At 43.2% G+C, this 21,295-nt stretch overlaps 1 protein-coding gene across 1 annotated transcript in view; it reads right to left on the bottom strand.

The window, feature by feature from the left end:
• Positions 1-21,295, bottom strand: part of DGKK (diacylglycerol kinase, kappa) — a 116,324-nt gene that overhangs the window by 6,510 nt on the left and 88,519 nt on the right. Inside the window, exons 9-25 of the mRNA XM_012644854.1 lie at positions 19,215-19,398; positions 18,393-18,501; positions 17,471-17,610; positions 16,506-16,587; positions 14,697-14,788; positions 13,703-13,802; positions 12,514-12,730; positions 10,861-10,965; positions 10,309-10,405; positions 8,614-8,721; positions 6,422-6,518; positions 6,033-6,140; positions 5,271-5,384; positions 4,791-4,925; positions 3,455-3,615; positions 2,698-2,839; positions 1,646-1,732 (exon numbers count right to left, since the gene is read on the bottom strand). Of these exons, the coding sequence (XP_012500308.1) occupies positions 1,646-1,732; positions 2,698-2,839; positions 3,455-3,615; positions 4,791-4,925; positions 5,271-5,384; positions 6,033-6,140; positions 6,422-6,518; positions 8,614-8,721; positions 10,309-10,405; positions 10,861-10,965; positions 12,514-12,730; positions 13,703-13,802; positions 14,697-14,788; positions 16,506-16,587; positions 17,471-17,610; positions 18,393-18,501; positions 19,215-19,398 (2,078 nt within the window). The remainder of the gene's footprint in view (positions 1-1,645; positions 1,733-2,697; positions 2,840-3,454; positions 3,616-4,790; positions 4,926-5,270; positions 5,385-6,032; positions 6,141-6,421; positions 6,519-8,613; positions 8,722-10,308; positions 10,406-10,860; positions 10,966-12,513; positions 12,731-13,702; positions 13,803-14,696; positions 14,789-16,505; positions 16,588-17,470; positions 17,611-18,392; positions 18,502-19,214; positions 19,399-21,295) is intronic.

Genomic DNA, 21,295 nt, shown 5'->3' with positions numbered 1-21,295 from the left:
ATTTGTATACACAAGGAGTGCAATGCGCACTACCCGAAGGATGGACATATTTGAAACACAGACTTGGTGGGGGGGAACCAAGGGCAACACACGTAACCTAAACATCTGTACCCCATAATATGCTGAAATAAAAAAAAAAAAGAGAAAGGCTGAGTGGCAACAAGAGACCAAACTCTCAATTTTCCTGCTGCAAGGCCATTGAACTCTCCCTATATATAGAAGGTACTTCTGTTGCTGTTGTGTAAAGCTGAAAGACTTTAGCTTGGGGCTCAGATGCTGGGACAGCCTGGCCTGATTGCCTTAGCCACTCTGCCTCCTGTGCAGTGTGCCAATTAAATGTGCAAATGAAAAGAGGAAATGGATGCTCTTCTCGCAATATCAACTCAGAAGCCCCTCTTCAAATAAGCCTTAATTAGATGAGAGGCAAGCACAGCACCTGCCTCAGGGCCTAAGCAGCCAGCCCCAAAGCAGGGTGATTGTGATTAGTCACCTCATCAGAGCACACTCACCAAGTGTGCCTGTGGGCTTTGCATCCTGGGAAATATGCAACTAGTCTTGTAGCCCCCAAATGGAGCCTCAGTCCATCCTCCCTAGCTCTAATAAAAGCTACCATCTATCAAGCTGCTACTATCTGCTAGGCACTGATAGGCATTTAATAGTTTGTTTAATCCTCACAACAAGCTGGAGAGATAGGGATTATAATTCCTATTTTGTAGATATGGAAACTAAGACCCAGAGAGGTGAAGCTACTTCACACAGCTAGTGTTATGGGTTGAATTATGTCCCCCCTAAAAATATATATGTTGAAGACCTAATCCCCAGTACCTCAGAATGTGACCTTATTTGGAAATAGGGTCATTGCAGATATAATTAGTTGTTAAGTTGAGGTCATACTGGATAGGGTAGGCCTCAATCCAATATGACTTGTGTCCTTATAAGAAGATGGCCATGTGAAGACAGAGACACAGGGAGAACATCACGTAAAGAGAGAGGATTGGAGTGATGCATTTATAAGCCAAGGAACCCCCCGAAGCTAGGAAGAGGTAAGGAAGGATTCTATTACAGTGTTCAGAGGCAGCATGGTCCTGCTGATACCTTGATTTTGGACTTCTAGCTTCCAGAACTGTGAGACAATAAATTTTTGTTGTTTTGAGTCACCAGTTCTTGGTACTTTGTTATGGCAGCCTTAGAAAACTAATAAAGCTAGTAACTGGCCGATTTGGGATTTGAACCCAGAGTTCCCCAAATTTTCCCACTATTCCATACCACCTTCTCACATGGTGAAAGAGATATGTAGAAACTTGGGAGGTACAGAGTAGTTTAAAAGAGCTCCCTCTTTTCTACTGCAGCTGTATCAGGTATGATGAGGATACCCTACTTTTGATTGGCCTGATCTGGACCCAAGAGACATTTGCCAAAGGAGAGGTTGAGACTTTCTTTCAAGCCTATGGTAGTCCCTATGGATTAGCATAACCCATGAAGTGATACAATCAACAATAATCCCGGGTGACACGGTAGGGACTGTCAGGCAAGTACCTGGCCAAAATGCTCCCACATGTCTCCAGTGCTCTAGAACCAAGCACAGACTGTGACCATCTTCAGTTGGGAAATTTTGCCCTCCCATGCTCCAACCCCCTGCACTCACCAAGTTTTCATCCAGGAAAGCTTTGGTGTCATCGTAGAGCCCTTTAAGACTAAATGTAACATCTACTGCATCATTTCTGCTTATAGTCTGAGAGGAGAAGAAAGGAAAAGAAAGGAAGGGAAAGGACAAAGACAGAGGAGTTGTTGGTTAGTAAGCATGCAGCTGGCTTCTCCATGGGAAAGTAGGAGCAAACTATTAGGATGTGGCTATAGGTGAAAAAGTAATATTCAAAATATAGCACAACTAATACAGCATAGGAACCAATCAATCAGAACCGATGCCAGCTGTCAACTACTGGTACAGTTGTATTGGTGTGTCCTATGAAGTGGCACAGCACAACTTGGCTTTTGGCATCATTGATTGGTTGCAGTGGGTATGGGAAAATAGGAAATATGTGAACCACAGAGTAAATTTGAGGTTACTTGTTGTCCCTAGGCTAAAACCACCTTTCCCATGACAGGTGGAGCTAGGCCCTACCATCTGTCTTCTTGGAGCTCCAGGCCTCTTCCAGCTAAGATCAGGCCCCGACCTTATTGCACCTTTCTCCTATGACTGAAGTTACTTTTTAAAAGCATCACTTAAATCTTCTGGCAGTGGATAAAGTCATGGGATGGCACATTTAATATTAAGTGCCCTTCCTGATCTGGACCCTTCTCTCAAGAGGGAAACCAAGGCACCCAGGTGCTCTGGTTCCAATGACAGGTGTCACTTTATCAGGTTATACAGGGATTCACCTGGGATGAGGAAGAGCCAAGGCCATGTTTCTTTCTATTCATTGTCCATTTCTCCCCCTGAGGCTGGTGTGGTGAATGGCTACCAAGAAGAGGGCTACCTCTCAGGTTGATAATATCTGATGTGGGATTTCCCCCAGTAGCCACTTGGACCTGTAACAAGTCAAGGGATGCCTGCCTTGCTGTCTACTCTATCCATCAGTTTCCTGCCATATCATTTGCCCAGTTTCTCCATCTAGCCTCTGGCTCCCCTTCCTTCCCTTCCATCGCCTTTTCTATGTGGTTTGACTGCTTTCCTTCATCTGCCCCTTCCCCCCTTACCTTAATGGGAGTACAGGAAGCTGCACCTGTCTCACTGCCACTGTCTTGACCATAAAATACATCATTCAGGACGTTAGCACTGGAATTCACAGAATCCATGAGGACAGACACATGCTGGTGGACCTTGCTCAGGTCGTTAAGTCTGTAATAAATAAAGGACAGATAGATGAATCAGAATTCTGAAGGACTTCTGGCCTGGGGTGCTGGTGAGGGTTGGGATAAGGGCTGAAATGAAAGCCCTGGATTCCTGACTTGGACTCTTTACTCCCTTCTGTTGTTTCTGCTCTTCTTTAGGTAGCCACCTATGCCATAAAGCGTTTTTGCTATTCTCTAGGTATTTAACTTTATCCATCCATCCATCCATTCATCCATCCATCCTTGTCTCACTTGAATCTAGATACTGGGAACTTGGGGAGGGCAGGAGGCTAGAATAGAGGAGGGCATCAGACTCTAGGAACTCCAAGGCCCTTCTGATATTTAAGGGCAAGGATAAACATTCTTAGTCCTGTTGGATCACGGGCAGCAGGAGGAGATCCAAATCCATCTCTGGGCCTGCTGGGAGATGTGAAAGCTGGCTTATTGCTGAGTACAAAGAATTTTTCCTGCCAGGATTGTCAGGGTCCCAGTAAATCTTCAGAGCTCTAGGCACAATTCCTTTCTGAGGCTGGGCTCCCCAGTAACTAATAGACACAAATTGGCTTCTTCTCCATATCCCTCCTTGGGATTCCCAGCCCTGTATGTAGGCCACTCAACTTACCTGCTGATGAGATTTTCTGCAAGCTGAGCTAAATGCTGCATCTGGGCATACTCTTCATCAGAGAGGCTATCTTGAGATTCCTGGGAGTCCAGCTTGGGTTGAGGGGCAGCTTGAATTTCAGTATGCTTGCATTCCCACATTTTCATTGAGTTCTCAAAGTCCTGGAAATGAATATAGTGGCAGATCCTAATGATTGCTGTATTGAAGAGGGTATGTGACAGATCTGTCTATGAGTCAGATGTTTGTCAGTGTGTAGGTAGAGTGGGTAAAGGGGAAAGAGGGCCTCCATTCCCCCATATACCAATATATACACCTATACATCTATCCATCATTTTATTCAATGTCTCTTTTGGACTAGGCACTTTTAGATTTTGTTGTTGTCAGTATGCTGGGTGTTGGGATACCATGCTTGGATCAGACAGATGCCTGCCTTCCAGAAGCTCCTTTATGAGGGCATCATGACTGATAAAATAGTGGAGCACTTTTCATGTTCCCTCCTTTGCCAAATCTAGGCAATATGTTGTGATGTAGTTTAAAATCAGAACATATCTAATTTAATTTTGAATCATGCCTCTGTCATTTACTAGTTGTGTGACTGTTAGCAAATTATTTAACCTCCCTGGTCCTCATTTTCCTCATCTGTTAAATGGGGATCAGTGTGTCCATCTTACAGGATTGTTGGGAGGACCTACAAGAGAGAAATGTGAAGTGCCTATCAAAAAGTAGGCAGTTTATAAGTGGACTTCCTCACCCCTCCCTATTACTGTTTCTTTGGACTGTTCACAGGTCAGAGTGCAAGACAGCCTCCAAGCAGATATTCAATCTGATCAATAATGGCTCCTTTCTAAGCTTTAGAAGGTTTAGCTGAAGCGGATAACATTTATGAATGCAGCATTTTAAGGAACCGTACAGGAACCTAAAGACCATATTCAACATAGAATCTGTTGTTGAAGGAGCAGATTTTTCCATAACCACCTGAGGCCTTTGGCTCTCTGTGCAGTGCGAGAAGAAGATGACCTTACCCAAAACCATGGGAGGAAGCACCTTGTCTCACTCTCTTGGACAGTGGTTTGCAAATGTCAGTATATATCAGAATGTCTTGAGGCACTTGTTTACAAATGCAGATTCCTGGGAACTACTCATCCCCATTCTGTTAAGTGGATCTGGTGTGGGGCCCAGGAATGTGCATTTATAACCAGCACCTCAGGTGACTCTGATGCAAGGGGCATGCAGACCTCCCTTTGAGGAATTCTGCTTGACTGGAAATTTTCAGTACTCAAGTGACAGCTATGGATGAGGCAGTGTAGGAGCCCAGGATGAGCCTTTCCCCTCTTACCCGATCTCTTGTCAGCATCTGGGCAGCATTCTTGTATCTAATCTTGATAAGACCTGGCTTCTGAACCCAGGCTTCCCCATCCACTTGCACTGGGATACCTTCTTCACCATCAATGGTTATCATCACCTCCTGGCACTGCCAGAGAAGATGAGGGAGAATGGGAGAGAAAAATGACGCAACTGCTATAGACCAATCTGATAATCTCACAGTTACAGCCTGAATGTGTATCTGAAGTAGCGCTGGCAAGGACATGAATCAGATTGTCCCAGGGAGAAACACCTGTTTCCTATGGGCTTTTCGCTCCATCAGTCCCTGCCACCTCTGTCTCTAACTTCAGCCCAACACCTTGCTGTCCACCAGATAACCTGCTCCCTCTATCCCAGCACTCTTATAGCCAGTTAATTCTTGGGACTACTCCATATCCTGGGCTGCAACCAAAAAAGTCATCACCTTCCTCATGCCCACCCAGCCCCTGCATACCTGGGCAATGCGATGATGATGCAGGTTGATGATTCGGGACATTGCCATCTGCACAGAACCAAAGATTGCCACTACCTCCAGCTTCCCATCATCTATTGCAGGAGCCTCATATTCCTGAGGAGAAAGAATTGTGTCACATTTCCCACCCTTGAGAAACCATACTTTGTCTATAACAAGTAGGTATACTTTGAAGGCTCTTAGCAAGAATTTTTCTAGCTCAAGAAGAGTGGAAAAACTGCATTATTAAAGGGCGAAAAGATAAGGTCAGGAAGCCAATCTGGAAAAGGATACTGAGATAACAACTCTTAGTCCCTTTGGAGATCACAACTCTTAGCCAGTTCCCTCCTTGTCCAATCCAGCATCATAAATCCTCAAGGCCAGTTTTATTGGCCTCATGGCCTTCTTGGATGAGCTCAGAGGTCATGGGTCAGTCTCCCAGAGGATTTTATTAACAGATTCCTTGGATAAAAAAGCATGGCCTTGGTAGCCTTTAAAGGATCTGTCAGGCCTAAGGAGTGGAAAATTTCAAGTCTAGGCAACACCTAAGAGTTGACCTAATCTTGAAGCCTTTGGTTGATTTTTGTGCTCTGGGATAGTAGTTGCCTAAAAAACTGATCATTTGGCTGCTGCTAATAAAGATTTCCAGCCCATGTCCTCTTCCCCAGTTGTCCACTTCCCCTTCCAGACAATCCAACACCCCTTTCTGAGAGACCTCAGTGGGATCGTGCCTTTCTCCCTCCCTGTTATTTGTTCCACACTCACTGTGGTTGCTGTGTTGCCTCCCCAGAAGTTGACACCTCCGGCATAGCTGGTAATGTTGAGCACTACAATGCCTTGCAGGTTTGGCAAGGAGATGGCTTCTCCATCACACTGAAAGAAAAGAGTAGCTCTCGTTGGCTAGATCTTCATGTGCCAATATAAAGGGACATTTACAAAGATGGGGAAGGGGCTCTATCTTCTCTTCATGCTATCATTTTCTTATCCCTAAAATGGAAATCTATCTCCATGCCATCCTCCTGTGAGCTGTGAGTGAGGATAACAGAGTTAAAACTCAGGAAGAACCAAGGACATAGGTGAAAGTTGATTCATTCCCAAGGCCATGAAATTCCCTTTCTCCGTGCCCAGGAAGGGCCACCCCCTTTTCCACTAACCTCCAGGTGCACGCGTTCTTCCAGTTTCCTGTAAGAGCGCTGCAGAAGTTCCTTGCTTCCCAGAAGGCCATACCACATCTTGTTCTTAAGGCGGCTACTGTGGGGAGATAAGGGTAGAGAAAGATAGCGTGAGGGCGAATAATATAAAGATAAATGGATGGGGAAGACGGGAAGGGAAACCATCTTTTTTCTCAAGTGCCTTCTTATTTAGAGCGGAGTAATGCTGAATGGTTTCAAGAGGACACAAGAGGGGCTGCTAGGATAGTGTAACTGGTATTCCCATGAAAATACTTATGGAAATGTGTTCCTGGTCCCAACTGAAGCCTCAGCATCCTATCAATAGATAAATTTTCCACTTCTCCTTGCTACTGATATTAGTCCAGATTTGGAAGAAACATGCCATTATCAGAAAGCAATGCTCATAAAAAGCTGTGAGCATAGCTGGCTGATACAAACCAGCTACTGGCAGTGTCATTCCAGGAGCACAAAATTTTAGCTGCTTGGAATCAATTTAATTTGAAATATCTGATGCTTAGACTAATTTTTTTTGAAGCAGCAACTTTTCTGGCAAATTGGAGGGCCTTTCCAAACACCAGACTTGTATATTAAATACTTAATTTAGTACCATAGAACAGAACTAAACTTAGTAGGGAGATTTTAGAGAAAGAGCAAGTGGAGAAAAATATGAGATAGGTAAGGATATTAGGAGACTTGGGGTGGAGGTGGGAAGGACAGGGTCCTGCTGACTGTAGGATCTCTGACAAATACAGGTAGGGAGTATACAATTACTACAAAGGCTGGATATAGTTTACTATGAACTTGTAAAGTAGAGCCACAGAAATGAGCCACCACAGGGAATAAGTTTTGAAATGTAAGAAGTCTAACACAAAATTATTTAGACTCTCTTTAAAACCATAAGTTCTCTGGGCACCTTAGTTTCATCATCTATAAAAACAGGGGTTTAATTATATGGAAATACAAAGCATCTAGAACAACCAAAACAATTCTAAACAATAAAGTTGGAGGACTTTCATCTCCAAATTTCAAAAATTACTATAAAGCTACAGTTATCGAGAAAGTGTGGTACTTGCATAGGATAGACACATAAATCAATGGAATGGAACTGAGAGTCCAGAAATAAACCCTTACATTTGTGGTAAATTGATTTTCAACAAAGGTACCAACACAATTCACTGGGGAAAGGATAGATTTTGTAAAAAATGATGCTTGGATAATTGAATATCCACATGTAAAAATGATAAACTTAGATCCTTACCTCACACCATAAATAAAAATTAACTCAAAGTAGATCATAGAATTAAATGTAAGTGCTAAAACAATAAAAATTTTACAAGAAAACTTAGTAGAAAATTGTTAAGCCCTTGAGTTAGGCAAAGATTTCTTAGATCTGGCACCAAAACTGTGGTCAATAAAGAAAAAAATTGATCAATTGGACCTCATCAAAATTCAACTTTTGTACTTCAAAAGACACCACTAAGAAGATGAAAAGACAAGCAACGGACTGGGAGAAAATTTTTGCAAATCACGTATCTGATAAAGTACCTGTTCCTCAGCCCAGGCCTGCTCTAAGAAAGAAGTTCTAGTGGCAGTGGCAGGGGTAGGGTGGGGGTGGCATGAATCTTTTTACTTATAGTTCCAATTTACCACAAGAACTCTGAGGCTGCCTTAGGTCATGTCTATAGTACAAAAGTACCAGAAGGAGCCAAGCAGGCCAACACTGGATGGGGTAAAATCAATGGGTCCAGGGGAATCAGGTTAGGAATACCAGGAACCAATAGGGGGATCTTTGATGCTCTGAAGCCTTGCCAAGCAAAAACAGACCTGAAGCCACTCCTAAGATCTGGTTACGCTCTCACAGACAGAACAAAGATGGGTGATTTGCTGAATAGAGTCAATGTAATCTGTTGTTAATAATAGTAACACAGGTATCTATGTTTACACAGCAATCCACAGGTCTAGACTATGAAGGCAGCTCAGGATGCCAGTGCAGTCATCACAGACTGGCCCAATATTTGGGGCAAGCTGTCCCAGTAGGCTAGTCTTGGCATGAATGCATTTCACTTCCAAAGCATCTCTTTCTTTCTGTTGCTTGTCTGAGAGGGAATGCAGGAATACATATATGTATTGTGATTGTGTGTTTGCATGTAGGGAGGGGAATTTCTTTTCCTTACTTGTATTGTCCTGGGTGTTCATTTCTTCTGGTGTTGAAATCCAGAGAAATTTTAGCATCCAGTCCAATTCCAAAGTAGTTGTTCATGACACATTTTTCTTTGAAGCGTCTGAAATTAGCCAAGGAAAAGGACAAACATTGGTGCAGGAAAGAAGTGCTGCTATCATTGGGCATGCAGATTAATCCGTATGATGGAAAATCACTGAGGGAAGGCCTCCTCCACATTGAGCACTAACCATAATGTTCTTGAGAAGCACATATAGGTGTCCTATTGTGTTAACAACCAGCTTGTTAACTGTAAGAGAGAGCGCCCAGCCAGTTGGGAAGCTTCAGTGGGTTTAGGACTCATGGTAAAGAAGCTGCATTCATAATCTTAGTCATTTTTGGAGGCTTCATATATGAGTGGCCTGCATTTTTTCTACATATGATAAAGGGAAGTAGAGTCATTGGCTTATTCCCATAAAGAACTTTTGAGTATCCCAAATACAAATGTGTCATGAGAGTTAAGTCTGCACTACTGCTTTCAGTGATGTCTGACATCAAAGGGCAAAGTGACTGTGCATTTTGGGGGAAGGACTGATAAAAGACGGCAGATATGTACACAACAAAAAAAGTCAAGCCATTTTTCAAGTCTCCCACATCCATCTAGGGTGTCAACATCAAAACCAGCAGTGTGCTAGAGCCAGTTCATGCTAGCTCATGTAAACTGATTATGCACATCTCTTTCCAACTTCGCATTTAAGGACATTATATTAGTAGCTTGAAATAGGCCATGGTGGGAGGGTTTTCACCAGAAATAAATCAGGGCTTTTTTCCCCCCAGAGAGCTGGTTTTTAAATACTTGCCAGCACACTATTGATCAAAATTTATTGGGTAGATCCATGAAACCTCAGATATAACCTTAAGCCAATGGTGAAGTGGAGGGGAGTTAGGGGTTGGAGATAGGAATATGAATTTTTTTCCTAAATAAATTAGTCAAGAAAACATAAATAATTGCTAGCTGTGTCCTTCATTTGAGAAACTGAAAGTAGGTACAGTTTAGGTATTTAATCAGAGATTACTTTTTATTTCTAAATTGACCCTTCCTTTATCTCTCGAGATTTGCCTCTCTCAACCACAGTCCAGAAATTGGAGTTTCTCTAACTCCAGAGCACAAACCAGTTTGGATGTCCAAACTGATCTTCTTAATGGAACTCAAAATGAGTGAATGTGGCAGAACTTGGCTGCTGGGAATATTCTAAAAAGGTAGGACTGGTGAGACAGATGTCCTTAGATTTACTATCCAGTCCCCTAATGACCATTTACTTTTTAGTAATCTTAAATCATTTACTGTTCAAGGGAACAGTAGAAAAACAAGTCCTCTGAAATAACAACTAACATTTATTAAGTGTTTATCACAATAATAACGATGATATCTGTTAACACATACAACACTTAACTATGGTTGCCAATTTCTGCTCAATGCAAGCACATTTCATATATAAACTCAATAAATGCAATAAATATATGTGGCAAATTCTACAATTACTTCATTCTACATGTGAGGAAACTAAGGCTCACTCTGATTGAGTCACTTGCATATGTCACACAACTAAGTAAGTACAGTCAGGATTTGACTTTGGGTATCTTGAGATTATGCTCTTAACCAGAAACAGGACGAAGCCATTAAGAGGTGACATAAGTGTTAAATACTTACATAGTTTCCGGTGTAAAATGTAGGTATTGCAAGTTGAGGTTATCTAGGTCCTCACTTTTGAGAGAAAATATAGAAGATAGAGTGCCACGACAAGAACCTGGACACAAAAAACATCACCTTGGTGTCAGATGCAAACAAAAAAAGCCCTTTCCCCCCACTTATATTTCATCCTATTTTCTCTGTGGGACATGGTCAAGCTCAATGATCTTCTCCTAGATAACATTCAGGGTTCTCATGCGAAAAAGGGAGCCTCTTGGATGAATAGGGACTCCCACTAAGAGAATAGTAAGGTTGGGATGGGCTGCTTGCTTGCTGGCAGTGAAAACAGCTACAAATCTTGGGCTTCATCAGGACAGCCTTTTCAAAGTTCCTAATGGAGTCATTACTCTGGACGTTGGCATGGGATCTTATAGTGTGGATTTCTGGGAAAGAGGGAGAGGCATCCACTGCAGGATTATGGCTAAAAGAGTATGCATGAAAAACAAATATTTATTCTTTGGGAACTAGGCAACAGTGATGAAGGCTAGAGTAAGAGAAGAGAAAGGTCCTTACGGTGTCTTGGGCTCGTCCAGTTAATATCCTCTGAGTCATCTTCCAGGAAGAAAGTTGAAGCAAAGTTCTTAACAGATATTGTCTGTCTGCTTTCCTCATCCAGAACTATAGAGAAAAAGTGGGAGGAAGGAGGGAAAGAAGGAAGGAAAGGAGAGAGAGAAGGAGAAAGGAAGGAAGGATGGAAGGAGAAAGGGAGGAAGAAGAGAGGGAGAGAGGATTGATTACATTTATTAAACATGTATTGAGCATCTATTTTTCTTAGATAATGCCAGTCAGTGTGTGAGGAGATGATAGAGACTCCCATTTGACCATAACCTCTCCTCCACGGTCTGTTTGTAGTCCCAGCTTCCTTACAGTGTTGCTGCCGTGTGTTCATATTCACGCCTGAGCTTTCTCTGTTACACTGAATATTCTTTTTCTGTCACCCAGTACATGTGGTTGTGAATAGAAACTTGGGGCTGGGGATGAGGGGAATCAGGGTGGGAAACCCTCTGCTCTTCTACCTCCATTCTATTAGTTCATTTATTGACGTGGCTGTTGTCCAGAATTGAGCCTCTGGGCCCATGCCACTCTTTCACTCAATTGTCTTACCCATCCCCAGAACATTTGAAAAGTCTCTTTCCTTTCACTAGCCTATATGTCGTATGACTCAGGTGCTCGCTTGTACTAAAACTTGGGTTCAATCTCTACCCTACCAGGGGTGCCTTTCTCTGTCCCATCGCCAGAAGCTGCACCTCTAAATCTAACATATGTGTTGATGGAGCAGACTGAGGGTTGGTTGTGATAGAGTTATGGCTACATCAGATTAATCTGATCTCTACTACTTGGAAACTTTAGAAATATAGGCAAACTGACTAATTCTTCCACAGTGCAGAAGGGAGATCTCCTTTATTTCTTGAAAACTTGGCTGATGTACTTAAAGATATTGAGGCAGGGCAAGATACCCTGGCTAAAAGTCAAAGGCCAGACAAAGGGACTTCCTTGCTGCATGGGACTTCTGCTTAATTTCAGTAACTCAGTTAGAATACACTTAGTCTTACGCTACCTTCGGTTTGTCAATGAAGCATTTTTGGGAAGAAGCGGTCACCAAAAAGTTAAATGAAGAAGTTGGGGAGTTGAAGGAGTTTTCATACTGAGTTGGAAAGTTTGCAGACTATCAAGAGTTCCGGGCAATAGCAATCAATGCTAGAACCATCAGGACCACTGTCAGGGTCATTGTGCCTGATTAATACTGTGCAAGTCATGCAAAGATGAACACCATTTTATTTCTAAAATAGTCACGGGTTTGGTGGTTGGAAAGAAACAGGAGCAGGTAGAAAAAAATTCCATGGCTGCTGGTGGATGCTGACGGAGCTTTGAGCCAGGCCACTTAGCATCCGTCCTTGTTTAGAATGAATGTTGGTTCCAAAAATAAGTGAGTAGCAAGAGTTGGGGGCCTGGGAGGTAGGAGAAGCCAATGGGGCAGTTTATCAGGACTGAGGCTTCTCAAATCAGCAGCGTGAGCACTGACTTTGGATGCAATATGCATGCAGAATCTAGTCAAGTTTTGGTAGTGGAGTCAGATAGCAAACCCAGAGTGAGGGAGACCAGTAAAACATCCACCAGAACCTTCTCTTTCCCCTACTTAAGTCACTACAAGCCTGGTCACCTCACCTTGCTCAACTTGGAATATGATGAGTTTCAAGGATTTCTGGAGATTCTGGGCCTTTGTGGCCAGCTCCAACTTGCACTTGGTTATGTGGTCTATTTGAGGAACGAAGGGCTTTCCATCTGCCTTGCTGCTGTCTGCGCTCTTCTCAGCAGAGGTAGCTGCTGACTCCTCAGCCAGGACATCAATCAGGACACTGAGCTTATCATACATTATGTCACTCTGTACAGTGAGGAAGGAGATGGGACATTGTTATGAGGGACCAGTGTTTGAGAGAGCAGAATGAGGAGCGGGGGTGGTATGGGGAGGGGTGGAGAGGGGAGGGGTTGGCCAGGAACACTGAGCATAGAAAGCACATATTGGGAGATGAAGTATGTGGGGAAAAAAGTTGTTGGGTAGATGCGATGACATAACCAAAGGGTGTTAGGGGATCAAATACATGTCATTTGTTTCTGAGCAGCCCTGGCATCAACGCATATTGCCAGGTTTTTCTCATCTCAGACTGGCCTGTAAAATAATGTGTAACATGGCAAACTTGAGGAAAGATAAATGTTTCTAGACTGGCGTTTTCATGGGCACGCTCCTATGAATGTGGATGTGCCTCTGCATGGGTGCTTGGGTCTGCCTTTGTGCGCGGCTAGGTTTGGGGACCTACATCTGCTACAAGATTTAAGGCTTTGATTCCCAGTTCTATCACTTAATGGTTTGTGAGCTGAGGCAAGCTACTTAACCTCTCTGTGCCTCTATATTCTAGGGCAGTCATGAGGATTAAATAAATTAATACATTAAAAGCACTCAGAATAGTCTCTGGCACAGAGTAAGTGCCATATAAGTGTTACTGTTGTTATAGAGGTGAATATGGGCATGTTTCTAGTGTGTATCTGTATGTACACATTTTCAAGCATGTTGTATACAACCACGTGAATATATGTTTGGTGTACACTTATGTCTAGTTGTGGGCAGATGCTAGTCATATGCTTAGGTACGTGGCATGTGTATATGCACGCATAGGGCCATTCTTCATTTGGCAAAAGATGGAAGTTTGATGAAGCTGGACATTCCCCATCAGGGAGGCTTGCCAGCTGCCCCTCCTTGCCTTTCTTTTACAATTCCCAGTGAAAGGCACATTTGCTTTTGTCAAAAAGGGGCCCTTGGCCCCACAAAAAGAATAACACAAAAGGAATGGAAGCTTACTTTCAAAATCACAGACTCTATTGCTGTATTGTTTTGTTTTATCCGACCCCAGGCCTTCACAATATCAACCACAAAATCTTCCACTGCTGAACACAGGAATCTGGAAAGATAAGATAGATGGCATGTTGTGACATGGGTCCTGAGGTCCAGAGCCCTTCTTTCTTATAATGTCATCAGTCTCCATCTTTCTCCTCCTCCTCTCTGTTTCTTTATCTCTCCTGCCCCCCTCTCTCTCCTTCTCCCCCAGGCCCCTTTCCCTCTCTGCTTCTTTTGTACATATGGTGAAATATGCTCCATCTGCACTTCAGTCCAGTTTCACGCCACTTCTCAAGTCAAGTACCTGAGTTTGACCAGCGTTTCTTAGTACTAATTCTGAATTTCCATAAAAGACAATTCACTTGGTCCAACTTGGGTCAGATTTTCACCTCCGGTCAATCAGCTATCATTCAAGGGCCCAGCTAATTTAGTACAAACATAATGACATTGGGAGCACTCTCCCTGTGGGGAGTGTTTCTCAGAGGACAGTGTGGTAGACTGTGCAGGAACACCCCCTGCAAAGAACTCCCAGAAGGAACAAATAACCCACGTGTTTAGAAGGGGAGAATATGTTACTCAGATTATGAGAGAACAGCTATAGATAGATACTACAAAGACCTTTCCTGGTGTCAAAGATGGAAAACAAGGTGTCTGTACTGCAGGGAGCTAAGTTATGCTCTTGAATGGTCTAGAATGTTGTTTCCCTTCTGTAACCCTCCTTCAAAATCTCTGGCTTGCAATTTTGTCTTTTTGGAGCAGCAGGATCCTCAATTTCATCTTTCTTTCTAAACTTTCCATTCAGTAGGTTCGAGTTGGGAGAAGTCTGATTTGGAAGATAAATATATACTTTCCTTGGCCTCAACACCCTAAACTATCAAAATGAACACCATATCTGACCTGGGAACAGCCCATGAGGGGAAAAAACACCCCAAAGGATGAGAGCCGAAGGAAGACTGACCTGGTTGCAATGATTATCTCCGTTGGGTATTTGGCCTTCAGGATTTTGTTCAACTCAGTGGCTGCTGATTCTACGTGTTGGGTGGCGGCAGCCTAGGGGGAAAAGGAGTGCTTAGCTCTGGCCTCTTAGCACTGTGACAGTGTGCTACCCCTCCTCATCCCCCACAGCTCAACTGCTTCTCTGGAAATGATCAAAGGATTCTTGTTGAAGGTCCCCAGAGATAATCTTAGATCTGTGGTCATTCTAAAAATGTAGATATATTTTATTTCCTCTCATTTAAATTAATAATTGAAAACTCATAGGAAGGAGGTACTGTTTCTTTCATGTTTCTATGAACAAACAACCTCATATTACATAGCTAGCAAAGAATAGAGCTGGGATTCAAATCCACATCTTTCCAATGCCAGAATGTCACTTCTTAATAATAATATTACTAATAATAACAGCATCCACTTATGCAGCACTGACTGTGTGCCAGGTTCTGTTCTAAGCTATATGTATATATTTTTCCATGAGATCCTCACAACAACCCTATGAGATAAAGATTATTATTATCTGCATTTCACAGAGGAGAAAACTGAGGCATAGAAAAGGGGACATTAATACGTGGCAGAGCCAGAATTCAATTCCAGGTAGTTGGGTTCTTGAGTCTGTACTCTTACTTACAACTTCTACTCCTCCCTTTCTGTCACCCCCTGCTTTTGAACATCTACCAAGTCCTGATAATTCTATTTCTTCAGTATGTCTCAAATATGTCCACTTTTCCTCATCCCTGTTACCATTTCCCCAATCCAAATCACCCTCATCTCTTGCCTAGACAATTATATCTCCTAGCTTTTCTCCTTGCCTCTAGTCTTTATTCCTTTAATTGTTTCTCCACATATCACGGAACTTTCTGCTTAAACCTCTTCTATTAGATAGCAGGATATCTGGATAGATAACAGGATATGTGATAAAGCAAGTATAGTGAAATGTTAGTGGTAGAATCTACCATTTCAACTTTTCTATATGTTTGGAAATTTTTATAATAAAATAAGAAAAAACCTTCTATAATTCTTGTTGCTCTTAGGATAAAAGTCTAAACTTCCTACTATGGTTTACTGGGCCCCTGGTGGCCTGGTTGCTGATTACTTCTCCAGCCTCATCTTAGTCACCCTCCCTGCATGCCCCTTCCTGGCCCCTATGACCCAGCCATTATGGATGTATTTCAGTTCTGTGAGTAGTCCATGCTCTCTCTTGGCTTTGGAACAATACATGCTGTTCCCTCTGTCTGGAACAGGCCTCCTCTTTCTTATTTTCCTGGTTAACTCCCTCTGGTCCTCAGGTCTCTTCTGCAATGGCATTTCCTCTGAGAAACTTTCCCTGATTCCCCCCACCTCAGACTGACATAGATCCCCCTGCTGCGTGTTCCCAACTCCCTCTATTTCCTTATATACTAACACTCATACTACTTGATTAAAACGATTTATTCTACCATCTCTCTAAGACTATGTGCTCCATGACAGCAGGGACTATGTCATTCTTCTTTACCCACTAGCATATAAGAACAGCTCCTAGAACAGTATGTCACATATAGTAGTTACTCTATAAATATTTTGAATGAATGAATAAGTAAATGTCTAAATGAATTATATCCCCAATGCCTAACATAGTTCTTGGTAAATAGCTGCTGACTGACATGTCCCCAGTCCTCAATGATCTCATCCTCATTGAGTCCATGGACAATACAAAAGCTTCTCTCTGGACTTTGCCAGCTATTTCACCATGTAACAAAGATGTTGGCCTGAATTATAGCTGGGCAGTAGTTACCTCAAATCGTGGTACATCCATTTCAACCTGTCCTTTTAGCAGTGGGGTTTGTCTGGGAGTCTCACGGATCATCACACTCCATCTGAAATGAAGTTCAAAGACAGATAGATATTTAGGGTTGTGTTTCATCACAGATGGGAATCAATGCTTCAAAGGTCAAGAAAGAGGTCAAAATATTTATGTGGTGGGGGGAGGCATGTTGTACGGGGTGCCCAAGCAATCTCTGGTCACCTGATCTCAAGGTATACCACAAGAGGGTCCTCTGCCCCATGACTTCTATAAGCCAGTGTGACGAAAGGCATTCCCATCAGGGTTCTAAGAGAGCAATGATTCTCAACCAGAGGTAACCATCAAGATCACCTGAGGTGCTTTTGTAAAATACACATATCAGGGCCCTGCCCAATAACTACTGAATCTTTGTGGTGGGGCCCAGTTTGGTATCTTGAAAAATCTACCCAAGAGATCCTTATGGGCAGCAACAAATCAAATACCCATATATGCCACAGTATAGAAAGTCTTTTTTCCCCCTCAGGAGATAGGATGGCAATATTCTGTCTTCTCTAGAGCAGAGGCAATCTCATTCAGTTATTTCTATCCCCCCCCCCACTTTTTTAGTTTCTTTGAAAACCTGATAAAACTGTAGATTTTTCCCAACAAAAAATATACTTACATAGATAATTGGCTATACAATTTGATGAAAGTTCACAGAACCCTTGAAATTTATTCATGGGGCCCCAGCTCTAGGATCTTTTAGTTTTGAAAAGGGGCTTTATGATGTTTGAAGGACACATGGCAGACCCTAGGTTCCCAAGAGACAAGATCCCTCAAACTGCCATGCACTGAAGCCAGAAAGCAAATGAGGCTCTACGAGAGAGATTAGAGTATTCCTGATTGAGATGATGTAACTGGGAATAGCTGATGTGAGTCCGGAAGAGGCACAGGGACCCAGTCTTTCAGCCACTCACCTGTCTAGAATCCTCACACTAGCCTGCTCCACTCTGTTGAGGATGTCCAGAGGTGATTTGCTTTTGTTCCAAAATGCACCCCAGCCTAGGACACGGGCCAGATCATTGCCGGTTCCAAGTGGGATGACTGCCAGCTGACACTGCAAGAACAAAAGGAGGCACCCTTTTCAGACAGTCCTTCTAGCAAGCTTCACCCATGAAAGAACCCAGAGGATACCCTTAGGGAAGAATTATGGCCTTAAAGCCAGTGGTTTCACGGGACTTTAGATTCTAGGAAGTATAAGAGGAGGATGTTTGAAGTTGGGTAAAATTTTCCCTAGGGGGTTGGACCCCAGTGTTAGCAATATAGAAACTACTCACTAAAGGGGAAAGTTTCTGGAATATGCCAATATTTATAGCCATGCTTATAAAAGAGAAATGTAACCATAAATTTCTATCTGGGCTGGGCCAAGGAGGTGGGGTGCCTCAGGAAACAAAACTACTGGAGTCAGAAGAGCAGAAGAGGGCTGCCTAGGGAGAGTGGCGAAAGGTAGAGGAAAGTTTCTGCCACTCTTGAGACTCAGGGAGAAAGATTGGTGGCCTCAGGAAGGGAAGGAAATTGGCAGCTGAGTGATGTCTGAGGCCACTTCTTTTTTGCTTGCTCTCTTCCCCTTTAGCTCTTCACTTTGAAGGCTGGGGAATAGAGAACTACTCGTTCTTTCTGCTAACTCCTTCATTTCTCCTTTGCACAAATAGACAACCAGAAAATGGTCTAGGTGAGCAGGCTTAGATCGGGAATCTACCAGTCAGGCTGACTATGAAATATGTGGGAAATATGTATTTTACAGACAGGGAGAATGAAGACTCAGGACTTCTTAGGATGGGCAGTTCCACATCCCTACTCTTTCTAGCAATGGCTAAACTGAGTCAGCCAGGGACTTACCCTTTCATGTAATCCAAAGGCATCAATCAGAGATAAGACCCAGCTCACGCTGCCATCTCCACCACAAACCAGAACACGAAAGCGAGCAAAGTTCTTGAACATGCACAGACTGAAAGGAAGAAGAGGAAAGGGAGTCATTTCACAAACAGCTGGGTTTTATAACTCTTTCCTACAACATGTCAGGACATAATGACTGCTGCTTCGGCACCCTGCTAACAGGCCACCTGCCTTATATTAATCCTTATCTCTCTGTGTACCTAAGACCACAGGCAACTTCTCACAGGCACTCCCATAGATCAGGCCTTGCCTCAACTTATACTCTTCTGTGCCTAACTTTGCTCTGGAAGCCAGTAGTAACCTAGTCAAAGCCACTTGCTGAGGCCCAGGAAGAATGCCTTGCAGTGGGCTCACAGGAACCAGGACCGAGCAGCCAGATGGTCCCCAAATAAAACAGGTCTATAATAGACATATATCTATTTGGCCCCAGGAAAAAGAGTGAGTGGCAGGAACGGTAGATAGCAATATCCATTTGCCTCTTCCTCTGAGGTCAGGGGGTATAGTTTTACCTCTTCCAATCAGAAAAAAAGTGAAGCAAATCTGAGAGAAGGACATGGGCTTGAAGGAATTTCTGGGAGAGGGATGAAAGTCCTCCAACTAGCCAACAACAAATGCTCTGGAGTTATATGTTTGTGTCCTGATGTGAGAAAATAGATCTTTCCTGCCCAAGTGCAAGAACTGATTCTAGGAAGCCTATCCTAGTCTAGAAGCTACAGAGGGAGGAGTCTCTTACATACCCAGCTATATCCCTTACCCCATGCTTACCCGGCTTCAGGTCCACCCTTCGCTAGGTCAAACACTTGAGACGGATTAAGGTATTGTTTGAATTTTCGGAGGAAGATGACGCCTTGATGATCGCCACTTTTGGAGTTGATGAAGATGAGCAGGGGGCATGAACAGGCTGATGACCAATCAAGATTCCAGAAGTCTTCAGATACTACTAATTGGCCTGATATACACACACACAACAAAAAGAAAAAGAAGAAAAAAAGAATAGGGTCATTGAGATGGAAATGAGACATGACTTAACATCACATTTTGCGAGGACTTTTTGGGTACAAGTCCCAGTCTCCTGAGACTGAGGAGCAGAGGGAAAGTCAAGACAAAATCCAGAGGGACTTAAAAATTCTTTGTACAGCTGTTGTCAGGCAAATGACATTTACTGAGCAACTACTACATGCCAAGCAACATACTATATACTGCTGTGGGTACAGACCCTGCGCTCCAGCTCTGGAGACAGACTCATACACAGAGTATGTTGGAACACAAGGAATAAGGACATTGGAGCCATAATCAAGGATTAGTAAAACTCTATGGGGAAACTGAGGAAGGAGAGGATTGAGAGCCCAAGAGGAGGGCTAGCACACCAACTAGTCTTTTCTCTGCCTGGGACAGCTCAGTGCTCACAGTGAGAAGATACCAGATCAGAAGAGAGGGGGAGGAAATGCTGTAATTTAGCCAGGAGCTAATGACAGAACATATCAAGGCGGGATGAAATAAAGAGCTTTAATCACTTCTCTGTGGCTCTGCCAGAGCAATCTGTGTTATCACACCAACTTCCAGGGGAAACGAGACTATAGGGAAAGTGTCTGAACAAGAGAGAGGCTTTAATAATCCCCAACACTGAAGTTACCCGTAGAGAAGTGGAGTTATAACATTCTAAATAGCCAAAGTTTGCCAGCTTGTGCTGAGTCTTAGAGCCTGTTGGCAGGGAGACAGGCAGTGTGCTATGGTCCCCTGGGAGACACTAGACAAACAGCGAGCCCCCCAACCTCAGAGCTTGTGGGCTTGCCATGGATGCCTCAGAAAAAGTAAATACACAGGGCAAAAAGCATGTGGCTCACTTTTCAATGGTGGTGGTGGGGAGGTGGGTTGAGAAGTCTCATTTGTTTTAACTTGGGTGAAAGGGAGCCTGAAGGAAATCTGCCTGAACAGATTTCATGGCTGGTCTGCCTGGAAAAATCTAAGGCAGGATTCCTCTATGGGCCAATTCCCACTCACTGGCTAGTAGAGCTTGAAGGCGTCCTAAGCCAGCTAGCCAGTCATGCACCAAATTTTCAGGGCTTGCCAGGACTCACAGCTACAAGGGGAGTCTACTGTGTTGCCTCAGTAGCATAGCCTGGAAGTAGTCACTTTCCTTGAACACATTATCCAACAGTAGTATGATTTTGAAAGTTTTTTTCTTTTTTTACAAAAGTAATACGTTGACACAATGGTAGTTAAGACACATTAATCCATTCATTCAACAAATATGTATTGAGGGCGTTCTCTGTGCCTGTCCTTGCTTTATGTTCTGAGAAAACAATGGTGGACAAGATAGAAACAGTGTCTGCTCTTGTGGAACTTACATATTAATGGAGGAGACAGGTCATAACAAATAATTTTAAAAAATAATGTGTTGTGGAGAAAAATAAGGCAAGGAAATGGGGCAGAGATTGAAGGGAATGTTATTTTAAACTGGGTGGTCAGAAATGGCTTCTCTGAGGAGGTGACATTTGAGAGGAGAATTGAGTAAAGTGAAGGAGTGAGCAATGCAGGTATCTGGTGGAAAAGTTTTGGGGGGCTGGAAGAAGAATAAGTGCTAGGACCCTGAGAAGGGAGACTGTCTCCAGTGCCTAAGGACAGGTGAAGAGCACGGCATGGCTGCTATGGAATGAGCGAGGGGGAGAGTGGCAGAAGAGGTCACAGAGGTGACAGGGGCCAGAGCAAATGACAAGATATTAGAAGAAGCAGTGCAAAAATAAGGGTGAGCCTTTTCAGAACAGAATTGAAACATTAGGGGACAGGTCATAAGATTTATAAAGAAAGGAGTCAAAGGGTGTTATCTTTTTATGTGTTTGCCCCCC

This window comes from Propithecus coquereli, unplaced genomic scaffold (assembly GCF_000956105.1).
Source record: "Propithecus coquereli isolate 6110/MARCELLA unplaced genomic scaffold, Pcoq_1.0 Scaffold221, whole genome shotgun sequence".
NCBI lineage: Eukaryota > Metazoa > Chordata > Mammalia > Primates > Indriidae > Propithecus > Propithecus coquereli.
This window is presented reverse-complemented; position numbering and strand designations above follow the sequence as displayed.